This window comes from Anticarsia gemmatalis, chromosome 17 (genome assembly GCF_050436995.1).
Source record: "Anticarsia gemmatalis isolate Benzon Research Colony breed Stoneville strain chromosome 17, ilAntGemm2 primary, whole genome shotgun sequence".
Taxonomy (NCBI): domain Eukaryota; kingdom Metazoa; phylum Arthropoda; class Insecta; order Lepidoptera; family Erebidae; genus Anticarsia; species Anticarsia gemmatalis.
Genome location: NC_134761.1, coordinates 9,749,821 through 9,764,335, shown reverse-complemented (window position 1 = coordinate 9,764,335; position 14,515 = coordinate 9,749,821). Strand labels below are relative to the sequence as shown.

Here is a 14,515-nt window from a genome sequence, read left to right as displayed (position 1 = left end):
CTGATAAGATGATTATGGAAATTATTATTTATATTTCTATGTATTTCTATGAAGATGTGTCATAAACCTAGACACCGATGTTCTTAATCCCAAATTTTGTATACTTCCGCTTTTGTATACAAGACTCTCTACGAAGTTGTAGGACTATAGTATCTATTTACTCAATAAAACGTCGTCCGGCTGTTGTGATAGTGTATCTAGGAGAACGTCAATATAAGTTATGTTTAGGACATAATATGGGTAATGCCGCAGGGACACGAATGTTGGTACTTAGTACTCTAGTTTAGTTATTTACGATATGGTTCTAAAAGGTAAGTACTAGTTGATAAAATAAACAAAGAACTAATACGAAACTTACTACTCCGGTTTATTTCTTTCTTTCGAGTATTGATCAAGTTTACGTCTTTTTTTTATTTGCGACTAGACTTTTCTCATGACTGAAGTTTAATATTTTAGTTGATGTAACTTTTCCTCTTAAAGGCTCTGCAAAAACCTAGTACCAAACAGCCACATTTGTATACAGTATTCGCAACAAGGTTGCTTTAACCATTGATTGCAAATAACCGGGTCCTAACTGCGCGAGCAGCCTCGCGGGGCAATATCTCTGTCCCGCTCATTTCGATCTGAAAGAAAAGAGACCTAGATATTGCCTTGCGAGGCTGCTCGCTTAGTCAGGACCCGGCTAATGACTATTAGCGCCTCATGTTTGATGGAAAATTATCTAATAGATTTTTTTAATTACATAAATGTATGCTATTCTGGAATACCAAGACTTGTTCTCTAATAAACTTCATCTTAAAAAACTATAAACCAATAAACTAATCGGTTGAATATTTTTTTCATTCGGTGTACGGTTATACTACCTAACATTAACTATTATTGCCCTCTTACGTAAACAATACAAGCCTGATGCACATAAATACCAATGCCTATGTATGAGCGTGTACCAGAAACATCTTCAGACTGAGAAGGTCGTAAGTGGTATTATACTTCTTTTGTCTTATGCCATTCTTACACCGTAGCTCGGTAGTTATACTTATCTACGCCTAGTGACAAATGGTCACAATTCATGTATTATTTATCTATCCACCTTATTTTTCTTATTCAGGGCGACTGTACTCTTGACGTTTCCAAAAGGAGGTTTAGAGATTTTCCTGAAAGATATTTACGTCGCGTTCTAGGGCATTTTTCAAGATTATTATGACAAGCCTACGTGGGGTATTACCTAGATTTTGGTACGGATTATTTAATCGGGGCAGGACGTTTTTTGGCTTCTTCAATTTAGCACAAAGGATCGTTGGCTTTTTGTACTTTTTGTTATGTAATAGTTATTGATGGATTATAAAATGCATTGTGGTGGTAAAATACTAACCAATACCAGTTTAAAGGATGACCCATATTTCATGTTAATATAAAAATGTTTTAGAAAAAAATTGGTTACGTACTGTTCGCATTTAGAAATAAAGATTTTCGCAATTCTCTACAGTCGGTACTATCGACTATCAAGAGTTTGACATTTAAAATGTTCTCCAGAAATAGTGTCACGGCGCCTGCCAGAGGCGTTGATTATATTTTCATACAAAATGTCCCGATAGCTAGCCGGTTGTCGTACGTCGATAGTGATAGGAAATCGTGCTACAGGTACCTGAATCCTACGCATAATTAGAAAAGTTTATCTATACTCTACGTCAACACCCAAAAACTTTAAGAATACAGTTTCAGTTATAAATAACAACCCGACAACAAAAAAAAACCCATAATCCTAATCAAACGTAAGCTAAAGAAAAACCACACAAAAGCAAAGTTTCATCAATACATTTCCCTTATTAACTTCCATTATATCGTCACTTATTTACTCTCATCTCCAAACACCACAATGATCCCTTATATTAAGCATACACCTGTACCCAAAATAATCTGTTTTATCATCAAGGGACACCATGGGATAGTTTATTTATAGTGTCCCATGTATCCATGGGTCGATAATAGATTCATTAATTCTGTTATATGTGCGTACAGGTAATAATGTTATTATTAACGATAGTAGAAACAAAGTTTATGAGGATAGTGTTTATTTTACCGTTATTTTCAGTGTCATATTCTAGCCGACTTTAAAAAAGAAGAAGGTTTTTATTTGACTGTATTTTTAAATGTTTGTTATCACATAACTTCTTCTTAGGTTGTAGCTATTTTAACGGTACTTTTTTATTTGGTGGCGCTTCCCATATGGTCTTTATTTGGATTTGGTAGTTTTTGAAATATCCTTAAAAATAGCATTATTTTGATCTCGTTTGTTGGTGATGCTACTGAAGTGGTATTTTGTTTCAAAGTCGCTTTATTTAACTCATAAATAATCTTTTATCATCAAGGGACACCATGGGATAGCTTATTTATAGTGTCCCATGTATCCATGGGTCGATAATAGATTCATTAATTCTGTTATATGTGCGTACAGGTAATAATGTTATTAATAACGATAGTAGAAACAAAGTTTATGATATAAGTGTTTATTTTACCTTTATTTTCAGTGTCATATTTTAGCCGACTTTAAAAAAGAAGAAGGTTTTTAATTTGACTGTATTTACAAATGTTTGTTATCATATAACTTTTTATTAGGTTGTAGCTATTTTAACGGTACTTATATTTATTTGGTGGCGCTTCCCATATGGTCTTTATTTGGATTTGGTAGTTTTTGAAATATCCTTAAAAATAGCATTATTTTGATCTCAGAATGATCACGTTTGTTCGTGATGCTACTGAAGTGGTATTTTGTTTCAAAGTCGCTTTATTTAACTCATAAATAATCTTTTATCATCAAGGGACACCATGGAGCCCCATGTATCCATGGGTCGATAATAGATTCATTAATTTTGCTATATGTGCGTACAGGTAATAATGTTATTAATAGACGGTCTTTGAGAATAGTATTTATTTTAACGTAGTTTTCAGCGTCATATTTGGACTGCCTTTGAAAAAGAAGCATATTCTCAATTCGTTTTGTGTTTCTTACAACAGATTCTTAATTTTACTGTATTTTTTTATGTTTTCAACCTAACTTTTATATCGTGGCTTTTTAGAAAGATAGTGGGCAGGTAAATAATATCGATTTCAGGTGATGTAAGTGTTATGAAAAATTATCAATGAAAATATGTGTAAAGGGCATTGACCTTAACATCCTTGAACCACTGACTATATATAAAAAAGAACTTAACATAAATACCAAAAATCCTTTGCAAATGTTACACAATATCGTGAGAAATTCTATTATCCTTCAGGGAGGCTGACTTTGTGAAGATTTCACGTGGAGTAACAAGACGTCTTAGAAATATGACGTGTCTTTTGCGTTTTTTATTACATCTTCAAGCTACGCCCCTTGGGGGACGTATAGAAAGTATAAACACACAAAGAATATTTTATATTTATCTCAAAGACGGATTTATAGTTTTAGCGTCTGATGTTTTCTAGGCATTTCTGAGAAAGTTGTATTACTAAGAAAAGTAGGTTTTGTTATAAATGTTTCTAGCTCTTTATTAGACATACTGACACAATGTCAAAGTGTCTGTTTTTATTCAATTACGGTCCGTTTCTTAACTTATATTAACATTGAGTTCGACAATTTTTTACTGAAATTGTCATATATTTTCTGTAACGGTATTAACAGGTGTTTGTAGGTCTTAAAATTTACCTAACAATAAATATTTTTCTTAGTCAGTTATTCTTATTATAATCAATGACTTATAGTAAACTCGGTAGTTTAACAATTATCTTCATGAGTAAATTAATCAAACAAGGCGGAAATGGCTGTTTTGTAGTTCGGGTAGAAAATAAGTGAACAAAACAAATTTTAATTCTATAGGAAAATTCGGATTAGGATTCAAGTTTTGGCGCCGGTTACACTGGCCGTAACCGCAAGCTGACTCCAGGTTGCAAAGGTATGATAACACATTTTGTTTGCCCAACTATCACAGTCCACAAAGTCATCAGATAAAGAAACTAAGTAAAGGGTTTCTGTTGATATTGGTCCGCGGAACGGCCGACTGTGGCCACCGTATTGAACATGTGGTGTACCGCGTTATACAAGCAAAAGTTCACAGTCAATACTCGTGTTGGTTATTTGGTCACTAAATGTATTTGCTTGGTGACTTGTTTCAAAGATTAGTAAGGATATACTCAAACCTTTTCAGAATGCGGGGGAAGTTAATCGGACAAAATGTGGTGGTAAGTAAAATTTGTGAAGAAATTATTAATTTGGATCGTTTTAGTTTTAGTTCGGGTTGATTGACTACAGGTTTAGTCCACAAAGTAGGTATATCGGGGTAAACGAGTGTAAATGCTTTTCCGTACTACACAACACAATTTAAAACAAAATAGTCTGAAATAATTGTAGTCCCTATGGTAAATCCAAATTTGAGATTCTTCTGACGCATTTCAATCCCACATCAATTTCTACCAATAAATTATTTATTTATTTATTTATTTATCTTCCTTACAACTATCTTTACAGGTTTGTACCCAATGCGACAGTGTGGCATATTCATAATGTAACTTAGTCTAAATTAACATAATATAATTAACTTTTTAATATGACTGTTACTTACCATACTAAACTGAAATATTTTAACATAAATTAAATTAGACTACCACGTCTGATACATAACTATAACACTTATACCTATATTATACACAAATTAAAGGTACTACGTTAATATTAAGGGGTACTTTACGTTGAAAATGAACTTAACCAAACTTAGGTAAGAAAAAAAGTTAATCCTGCAGAACTGGTAAACAAAAAAGACCCACAAAATATACTCACAACAAAGTTGCCCAAGTATGAAGAATACTCCAAAAATCACAGTCCATGTGAAAGTGTGTCCATAAGTCATAGATCAAGCCGTGCCCCGCTATATATCTTTAATAAGGGTCCTTGTACGTCTATATATCTCAGTTATCCCTTCATATCGTAACGAGGTAGGCTCTATGGGGTAATTTGAATGACACCAACCTTTCATACTTCATCGTTATGTAGAAGACTTTGGGTACCGTTATTTCGGTATTTATTAAGTTTTAGTATTTATGTCGGCATCTGCGGAGGGACGGCGATGGGCCTAAGAAAAGCTGGCCTTACGAACTAGCTACTTTTGATAAAATTGTGACATGTAGAGAAGACAATAGACTCCCTTATTAGGAAGAAATTTGTGAAGATTTTTTTTTGTTTTGTTACAAGAAATATAGGAATTGCCCAGTAGCCGACCGAATTTGTATTGAAAAAAATATCATGCTTTTATAGATCCCGATTAGACCTTTCCTAGCTTTTTAGTAATGATAGGAATAATTAAATAGTTTTCTTTTTTGGATTTAACTGTTATGTGTCATTAAAGATACTCTGAACCAGTTGCACTCGATAATATTTTTGTTTGACACGTCTTGTACATTGAATTATGGGTTGCAGTTCCTCATATGACACGTTGGCATCCTACTTCTTTTCAATTAATGTAATTATCGCAAAGCTCTGTCCATTGCGGTTTTTGGGTAAATTTATTATTAAAGTGTTATAATTCTCTTGTTCAAAATTCTCAGTAGCAATTAAATATTTGGAAAATGACAATGGATACTTTTATTACTTGGAAATAACAAAGTAATTGACGAAATGTTGTATTTAATTGTAATCAACCCGGCTTTCTGAGTAAATCAACCGTTGGCATATGAAAATAACACAATTTTGCGGAATTATACATTATTTCATTATTACAGAGGATTTGTTTGTTTCTAACGAGTGTTCTTGGAATCGGGATGAATCTACTAAAAATATACCTACCTAATACTCAAAAATCGTAGTAATCTGATTATTTACTAATTATATTACTAATATTATGGATACAATCTTTTTTGACGCTTTTTACTAAATCACGCTAAAACTACAAAAGCGAATTTGATAATGACGGAACTGATTTTTTACGCACCAATAGCTTAATCAAATATTTAAACTGCATTACTAGTTTAGACATTTTACCTTGAGATAGACCACAAGGTCAGACTCTAGTAAACTGCTAACAGAAGCTAGTACTACCATAAACTTTACTCGATCTAAACTGATTATCCAATCTCCTATTCCTAGATTCGCTCTCACTAATGCCTTGTGACTCTCCAATCAAAACGCGTAATATACATAATACATCAAAGCGTTTCGAATATTAATAATTTATGATCTCAAAGCAACGCGAATTTGGTCTGTGCTGCTAGTTTTAACTACGAAACTGAATTACTCAGGTCTTAGTGTTTATTAAAGCTGTATTTGGTACAGTAACAAGCGAGTATATAAAGACTAAGGTTTATAAGCGTACTTCTACGTTTAACAAAACATTGAAATGAAAGTTTTATTGTTATAAGGAGATTGAATACAGTAGGCAGGAGAGGTTTTCAGTCAAGAAATATCAGTGACTAGCTGACCCGCGCAACTTCGCTTGCGTCACATAAGAGAATGGGTCAAAATTTTCCCCGTTTTTGTAACATTTTTTATTGCTACTCTGCTCCTATTGGTTGTACCGTGATGATCTATAGCCTATAGCCTTCCTCGATAAATGGTCTATCTAACACTGAAAGAATTTTTCAAATTGGACCAGTAGTTCCTGAGATTAGCGCGTTCAAACAAACAAACAAACAAACTCTTCAGCTTTATAATATTATTATAGTATAGATTACGGAGTTAGGTTAGTTAGAGATTCAGAGAGCGCATAATGAGCCCGATTCCGCGAGTTGTTCTTATCCCTGGTTGATGCGGAATGCCATCTCACCGGCTTTAGAGAATGAATGTGAAAAATTGCAGTCAGCTGCACACCCTTAACAGTTTTGCCAATCTCCTGCGCAGTTCAGTTAAACAGGCCACTGCTGCCGGACACTGCTAGAGGACAATAAAATGTATTTTTGCTTGTGACGATAGTGTAACTAACTCGGTTCACGTCGAGACAAACTAAGTTAGTAACTGCGTTAAGGTTTTAGGTGTTATATTAAACTTTTTTGGGTGATTTTCTGTTTCGTCTATCAGGTTCAATGACATTGTCTGGGTAGCAATTTGAAACTTGAACTTGTGAGTTACATAGCCGTTTCTCTTGTGTACCAAGTCCGTTCTAAATAAATTTATTATTTTAAATTGGTGAACAAAAACTCATGAGTAAAGTTAGAGATTTTATTATAAACACATTGATAGATAACAAACTGAATTACAATATGGACGCTAAAGACTTGTTGATAGAATGTAGCAGGATCGTGAACATTCAATTCAACTGTAAAGCAATTTCATTCAGTTAAAATCACAATTATTGCTTCTTGTACCGCTGCAGATCCTTATTAAGAAGTGATGCAACAGTGGGTAAACGTTACAATGAAATTTTAGTTGAAAGATTAAGTTTAAAAAACACTCGGATCTAAATTAACAAATTTAATACTAACTTTCAAGTCTCAGAAAATCTAAGCACCAATTTCCTTTAAAACCTCGTTATTTACATAACTAAGCCCTAGAAAGCGTTGAAACCAATTATTAAGAACAAGTTGGTTAATAGCTGCCTTCAGTTCGAGGCGTAATATGAACGTGCGATTATCGACCGATTGAGACGAGGTGGATTAATCGCTTCGCTTGTTTGAGCTCGATTCAAGTGGGCTTGATTGATGGTTATATTTTAAAGAGTGTGTGTTGAAGATGGTTTGTAATTGCTGCAGTTTTTTGTTTTGTCTTATTGAAGGTGAAATGACTACTTAGGCCTGCACCTAAGTAGCTTGCACACATAGGAGTACAAGCCCAAATAGCCAAGGAAAACATCGATCTTAATGTTATTTCGTGTCTTCGCCTTCTTTCGTGACGGGCATTATACATATTGAATAGTTTACCAACTTTATATTTTTTTATTTAATACTACAACTACAACTGTTCTTAAAAATATCACTTAATTAGTATCGAGGTCCTTAATATTCCTTTTTTTCAACTATGTAGAGCACATTTTAGTGAAGTCATACACAAAATATGCTTGCAGAAATCACAGTTACACGGAATTTGAAATGTGAAGGGTCTGATGAATTTGCCTTGAACCTGATTTTTTTCTACAAGCACGTTTAAGTCACGAAACACTGTAAAGAAAAAATACTACCTCAGTAAATTATTTAAGTATGTATTTATTTATCACTTTATTTTAAACCCTAAATCTACAATGTAATCAGACTTACAAAAGTCACTAAAGCAGCACTAAAAAACACTTTCTTTAACAAACCTATCACTTCAACACACATATTTTCCTTATAATTGCAGCAATTCTCCGCTACTAAATGCAGCGGTTGACAAATGTTCGGCCATCTTATTTAGTGAATACAACAGTAAAGTCGTATGTTATCTTCACACGAGCTTCTATTGTGGACTAAAGTGTACGACTATTATTAAGACTGATGGACTATTGTAGAGATTTGTGCATTGTGGTTTGGGAAGACAATTTGAAAACGTGTTTTCTTAAGGCAAACTTTTATTTAGTGTATCCTAGGAGAAAATATTCTGTATGCTATTTTAGTTATAACTACGCGGGCAGATAATCCGTAGAGATATTCCTAAAGTGTTGTTGTCCTTTAAAAATATTTGTTTTTGTTTTTCAAGAAATAAAATTCGAAGTCGCTGGAAAATATACAATACTTTACTAAATTTAAGCGTCGAGTTTTGAAAATACTTCAAAATATTTTCGAATGTTAAGTAGCAGTAGTAGTAGCTTTAGCAGTTAAGATCAAAATTATGTGTTAATAACTACAGACTTTCTACAGTTGGTACTCCAGTATCAAGAGTTTTACGTTGGAGACGCTGCCCAGATTTTCACACTAAGTCGAAAGCTTGCCGGTTGTCGATAGTCCATAGTGATACAAAACCGCTCTATTGAATTCTAAGAGAAAAGTCCGGTTCAAATTACTAAAAAGCAAATCTATTTCAAGTCCGTACAAAACTGATTTACGCCATTTAATTCAATTCGCACAAGTTAGTAGTGGCAAAGAGCATCGGTTGATTGTGTTGGCCGATGTTATGTATCAGAAACTGCAGCTAAACCTGTTACGAGTTGCACAACTTGGTAGATACTGATTAATTCAGCTTTTTGAGCCAAAGATACAGAAAGTAGATGATTCTTAAGTCTAGACGGAAAAAATAAAAGTGCATCTATCCGAAACTCGTAAACAAATAAAAATAATCTGATGTGATTTTTTTTCTGTTTGAAAGGAATGATAGAGAACCTAATTGTGGTAAATCTTAGCTATCGTTTATGATGCTTTGTTTGTGATCACCTATCAAAGCATCTTTAGTTCTGTTATCCTCACCAAAATTGATTGATTCGTTTAGGAGCTTCAAAGCAGCATGTAGCACTAGTCACCGAACACCAAACTACCAACAATAATACGATAGTCACTAAAGCCTTATTCGATAGTCACTAAAACTTTATACGATAGTCACAAAAACTTTATATGATAGTCACTAAATTGTATGTGATAGTCACTAAAACTTTTTACTTAACCTTGAAATAGAAGCCAAACCAAACAATGAATGTATGTCCTTCCAGACTCTTCAGCAATATTCTAGAACTATCAAAACTTCCTTATGTTGAGCTCTCAACCAAAATAGCTCACTCAGTATTCTCTACACCTTACAATATCAAACGTATCCATATACATGCTACAAACAAATTAACATACAAAATGAATCTCAAACTCCACCGACTAAGTTATTGTTTTCAACTGTCACCCGTGACGTTGACTAATGACGTCACAGGAACGTCATCAGTCGTGTCCCGCCATAAACGAGTTTTGACTGAACATTTAAATTGCTACACTAAATAGCTGTTTGTATACATTTGGATACAATTGCAGAAGTTTGTGTGATAAGTGGTGTTTTTTGTTTGTAGTTTGCTGTCATTTTTGTTATTTGTGTTTTTTGAAGTTTGAAGAAAACTTCAACTTGCTTGTACTTTTTATATTTAGACGGTAATACGACAAAGTAGTGGATGGTTTTATTAAGAAGGTTCGTTTTGTATAAGAGCCGCCGAGAGCTATATCTATAATTTTGAATGAAAAAAATTGTTATAATTTTAACTCATATTTCATATTTTTGACCCTATAAATACCTTTTACTGAAGTCTTACCTAATTACCTAAATACTCATACGCATGTTTTTAAGTCTTCTAAACAAATCAGACAGGAAATACGATACAGACGTCAAAATTATTCTTAATAAGTATATAACTATAAAAATTGTTTAACTTACTGATAAGATTGCCTACTCGCATGTAATAAAGTTCAATAAAAAAATTATATCTTACAGCAAAACTATACGATTCTATGACTCCAGTCATCTAAATCCTAGTAACACATTGTTCTTTTTTATTTATACATTTATACGTTTGTCCAGTACACTACAGTTAGTGCTTTCAGTTTGTCTCGTGAATTATACACGCGGTTTGATGCCCCGATGTTCCTTGGTCGGGCGGCTGAGATGAATTTTTTAGAAGTGCAAGCTTTTGTAGTTTTGTTTGTTGGGACTATAGTTATGACTTTTCTTGCTATTTAAGTATAGTAAACTAGAGAAAATCTAAACTATAATTGTTTTAGAAAATTACCAGATTACTAATCTTTGTTTAGGAATCATTACTTCGAAACCGTTGATGTTTAACACGGTAACTTAATTTTGAAGTCTACAAATAGTATAATGTCACACAAATCCTGTAATTTAATTTTATTTTATTAAATAGATTTAAAAATTATACACATATGACTTAAAACTTCGGCTATGTGTCCTTATAAAACTGGATTTGTTTTTATATTGGTAACAAAAAAGTTCATCCTGTGTCTATCCGACTGATAAATCGGACACTTCAAAAACTCACTTGAAATCAATCTACGACAGTTATATCACACTGACCACTCAAAAAACAATATTTTAATAAAACAAACTACAACATTTTACTCAAATAAATCCTAATACAAAACAAAACCTTATGAAACACCAAAATTTCCATCCCAAAAGTTGACTTCACTTTCCGGCCACCGCAACACCCATACATATTGTAGGTTGCAAAATTGAAGGTATTATTCTAACAACAGTTCGATTCGTAAATCGTTGAAGCCATAAACCCCGGTCGTGTCGTATATTTACAAAACCAATGTATGGAATATTCAGCAGTGAAGGTTTACAGAATAGGGCTGTTTTTTCAGGAAAGTATTTAAAATTGCAACTAAATATATTGGTAACGTGGAGTATAGTTATATGGCTTTTGTTAGTTAGGGACAATAACACTCACGAAAGCTGATATTTCTTTCGCCATTGGTTTTGTTAGTTTGTATTTTTGGCGTTTATAATATTTATCAGTAAAATTTATTTAAAAGCATGTGCACTTTATCACTTTATACTATTTTGACATTAACTCTAAATTTTTAATAGATGCTTCTTACTCTCAATAATATAAATATTTATGCTAACATTAGATACAATATTTTATAGAGCACGAAATTGATTCAGTTATCTTTATCGGTATACAGTTGTTATTATTGATTCAGTTGTAAGATAGTTTTTTTCGTAATTGCAGCAAACACTGAATACCTACTGTTGGGACAACCCTAGGGCATACTCATTACGTTATCAATAAAACAGTTCGATTTACATGAGCGTGTCGCAGCTTACGATGTCACACGTGATAAATAATTGTAGTAGGGTTGACACAAGTGATGGCATATTATGCAATAGTATATACTTTGGTTTATTCCTTAAAAAAATATATACAATCCAATATTTTACCTCAATCTTATTTATTGCCCCTATAAGTTATGCAGCAATACATTTAATACCTACCAATATAATTTTAATTGTGAACTTAGTAAATATTTGCAACAATAACATAAAGGTCTATAACAAACAACAGCTTTTTTAATGTATCTCCCGAAACAACCGAAAACTTATATTCAAACGCAAGATTTTCAACACCATTGAGAATTTAGTATCCATCGGTATTTTTTTACGTAAACTGAACAGCGCCCTTAGCATACAATTAACTAATCTTAATATTGAAATTTAAGCACCAATTTCTCAAAACCAGCAAAATACCAAATGTAGGAAATCGCTACAATAACATAATATTTAATATTATTATGTCTGTTTATCGATATACGTAGAATTACTTTCTTATGTAAATATTGTAAGAAGTCGATAATACACGCCTACGCCCACAAATAATAAATTATGATACTTGGAAAGTTATTTATAGATATAAAAATATATTGGTATATAATTATATTGGAGTATGGGTAAATATCAAGTTTGTGTAGAAAGGAATGGAATGTAATAAGTCTTTAATGTCATATGGGTTTCTCAAAACCGTTGAAAAAATATGACAAACTGATCGATTACACATATATTACAAAATATACAATGACCTATTTCAAATACTTTGTAAGAAGTTTACGAAATAAATGATATTTTGAATTTGAATTTGATTATGGCAATACTTCCTTTACCTCAAAATTATATTTTAATAGTCAATCTATTCGAAAAAATATATACAATGGTAATTTTTTTACTTAACTTTTATGTTGCATGTTAAATACCAAATGCTATATGGGTGTTAACGTGAACATACATTTTACTCTGGACTTGTCGTTTTGGCGCAAGCTACGCTGGTTGTAACCACATGCTGTCACAAAGTTCTTTCTTATATTTTATAAAACAAAGACTGAAATAAGGCTTTGTCTTATTCATGGAATGGTTTTTTTTAAACCCATTACTGTAATTATACTACAATAATGTAAGTACACTACATGGAATTATACAAAAAAGAAAACAAATTTGAAATGGACTATATTCTAATTCACTGAAAATAATTCAAAGAATTTAAAATATATACAATATACCTAGAACTCAAAATTAGCAAATACAATACGAGCTAGTTCAAATTGTAACTTTATACAGTATTTTACACAAAGGCCATTGATTTATTTCATTAACATAACAAAGGCAATACTCAGAATTACCACTAATCATTACATTCATTGTAAATAATTTATTACTATGAATAATCGTTGTTCCGCATCATTAATACAATTTATCATTTGTAGGCAAAAGCTTTATGTAGAAAACTAAGTAAATGGATAATAATATAGATAATAATCTAACATTTTAGAACACAATAAATATTACTTGCATCACGTAAGTAGATACATTTTTCTCCATTTAGAAATTCTGGCTAACGATCATAAAGCTTATCACATGAAATTTCGACAGAGTTACTTCGACACTTTATCTTGCAAGCAGGTTATCGCTTAATTCTAAACCGTGAACTGCGTCTTACAGTTTTAGCTGGTTGAAAAATACAGGATAGAGTACACTCAAACAGACAACTTAAAAGGCATTCTCACAATCTGTCAAATTTTATTTTATCCTCTGCGGTCCCATTATTCGGCAAACGCTTTCTCTAAACTCCTCTAGCATCCAAATTATAGGTGTTCAAATTATCACGCAAATATTTTCAAAAGACGATGAGATGTGATGATGATGATGATGTCTTCCTGGCCGATTTCGGCGTTCTCCGAGGCACGGAGGTCTAAGACCTCAGCTTTTTAACTCCGGGCCATCACTGAGAATTTTTTAAACAGAAAATCTCAGAAAATACATTTTGTCCCGACCCAGGATACCCAAAAGACGATATTGATGGTATTTACCATACTTTTATCATATTATTCTACATTTACGACTATCTAGATGTCGGTTTATCTTATTAAAAATGCAATTCCACGTACAAGCAGACAGCCCTAACAACTAATTAGTATGTCAGATGCAAGTAAGTGGTTGTATTAAATAATTCTATTTGTTAATTTCATCTTTTGTCGGTATTGTTTCATTTGCGGGAGTATTAATTGTGTACTTTGCAGTCGTCAAGTTGACAAGGAATTGTTTCCGCAGCCTTTAGTTCTCTTTGTCCAATAGCTGGCTTTCTGTCGTGTTCGAGAATTTGTTTGTTTGCTATTTCTGGAGCGTTTTGTGCGTTTATTTATTAATGTATAATTTCTTTGCTAATAAGAGTGTTATTTAAAAAAAATATAAGTATACATAAAGAAACATTTTTATTTTTAATTGATTTGTCATAAACCTGAAAGAGTATGTAATTTTTGGTATTTACAGTTTCAAAGAGGGTCTGAAAATAAAAATGAAAATTCATGTATAATTTCTAATATTTATTTTTATAAATAACAATGTACAACATATTTACAAATATTTGTATTCCCTAACGTTTCATTTAAAACATTATAATTGAAAACGAATCTTCTTCTTCTTCTTCAACTACTTTATACTTAACTCTGTTGTTTTCTCGTTGGTAATAAGAAAAATATAATTGTGACCACTGAAAAAGAAAAATATGCATTAATCAAAACTATAAGAAAAGAAAATGAAAGAGGGAATAGTTTAGGAACAAATAAAATAAATGCTTTAGAGTCTAACAATCATCCAATGTTACTT

At 32.3% G+C, this 14,515-nt stretch overlaps 2 protein-coding genes across 3 annotated transcripts in view; one reads left to right on the top strand and one right to left on the bottom strand.

Moving 5' to 3' along the window:
- Positions 1-14,515, top strand: part of LOC142980068 (zwei Ig domain protein zig-8-like) — a 505,717-nt gene that overhangs the window by 281,870 nt on the left and 209,332 nt on the right. The window lies entirely within an intron of this gene.
- Positions 14,220-14,515, bottom strand: part of LOC142979826 (synaptic vesicle glycoprotein 2B-like) — a 35,603-nt gene continuing 35,307 nt past the window's right edge. The window contains exon 10 of the mRNA XM_076125014.1: positions 14,220-14,399. Coding sequence (XP_075981129.1) covers positions 14,350-14,399 — 50 coding nt within the window. The 3' untranslated portion in view covers positions 14,220-14,349. The remainder of the gene's footprint in view (positions 14,400-14,515) is intronic.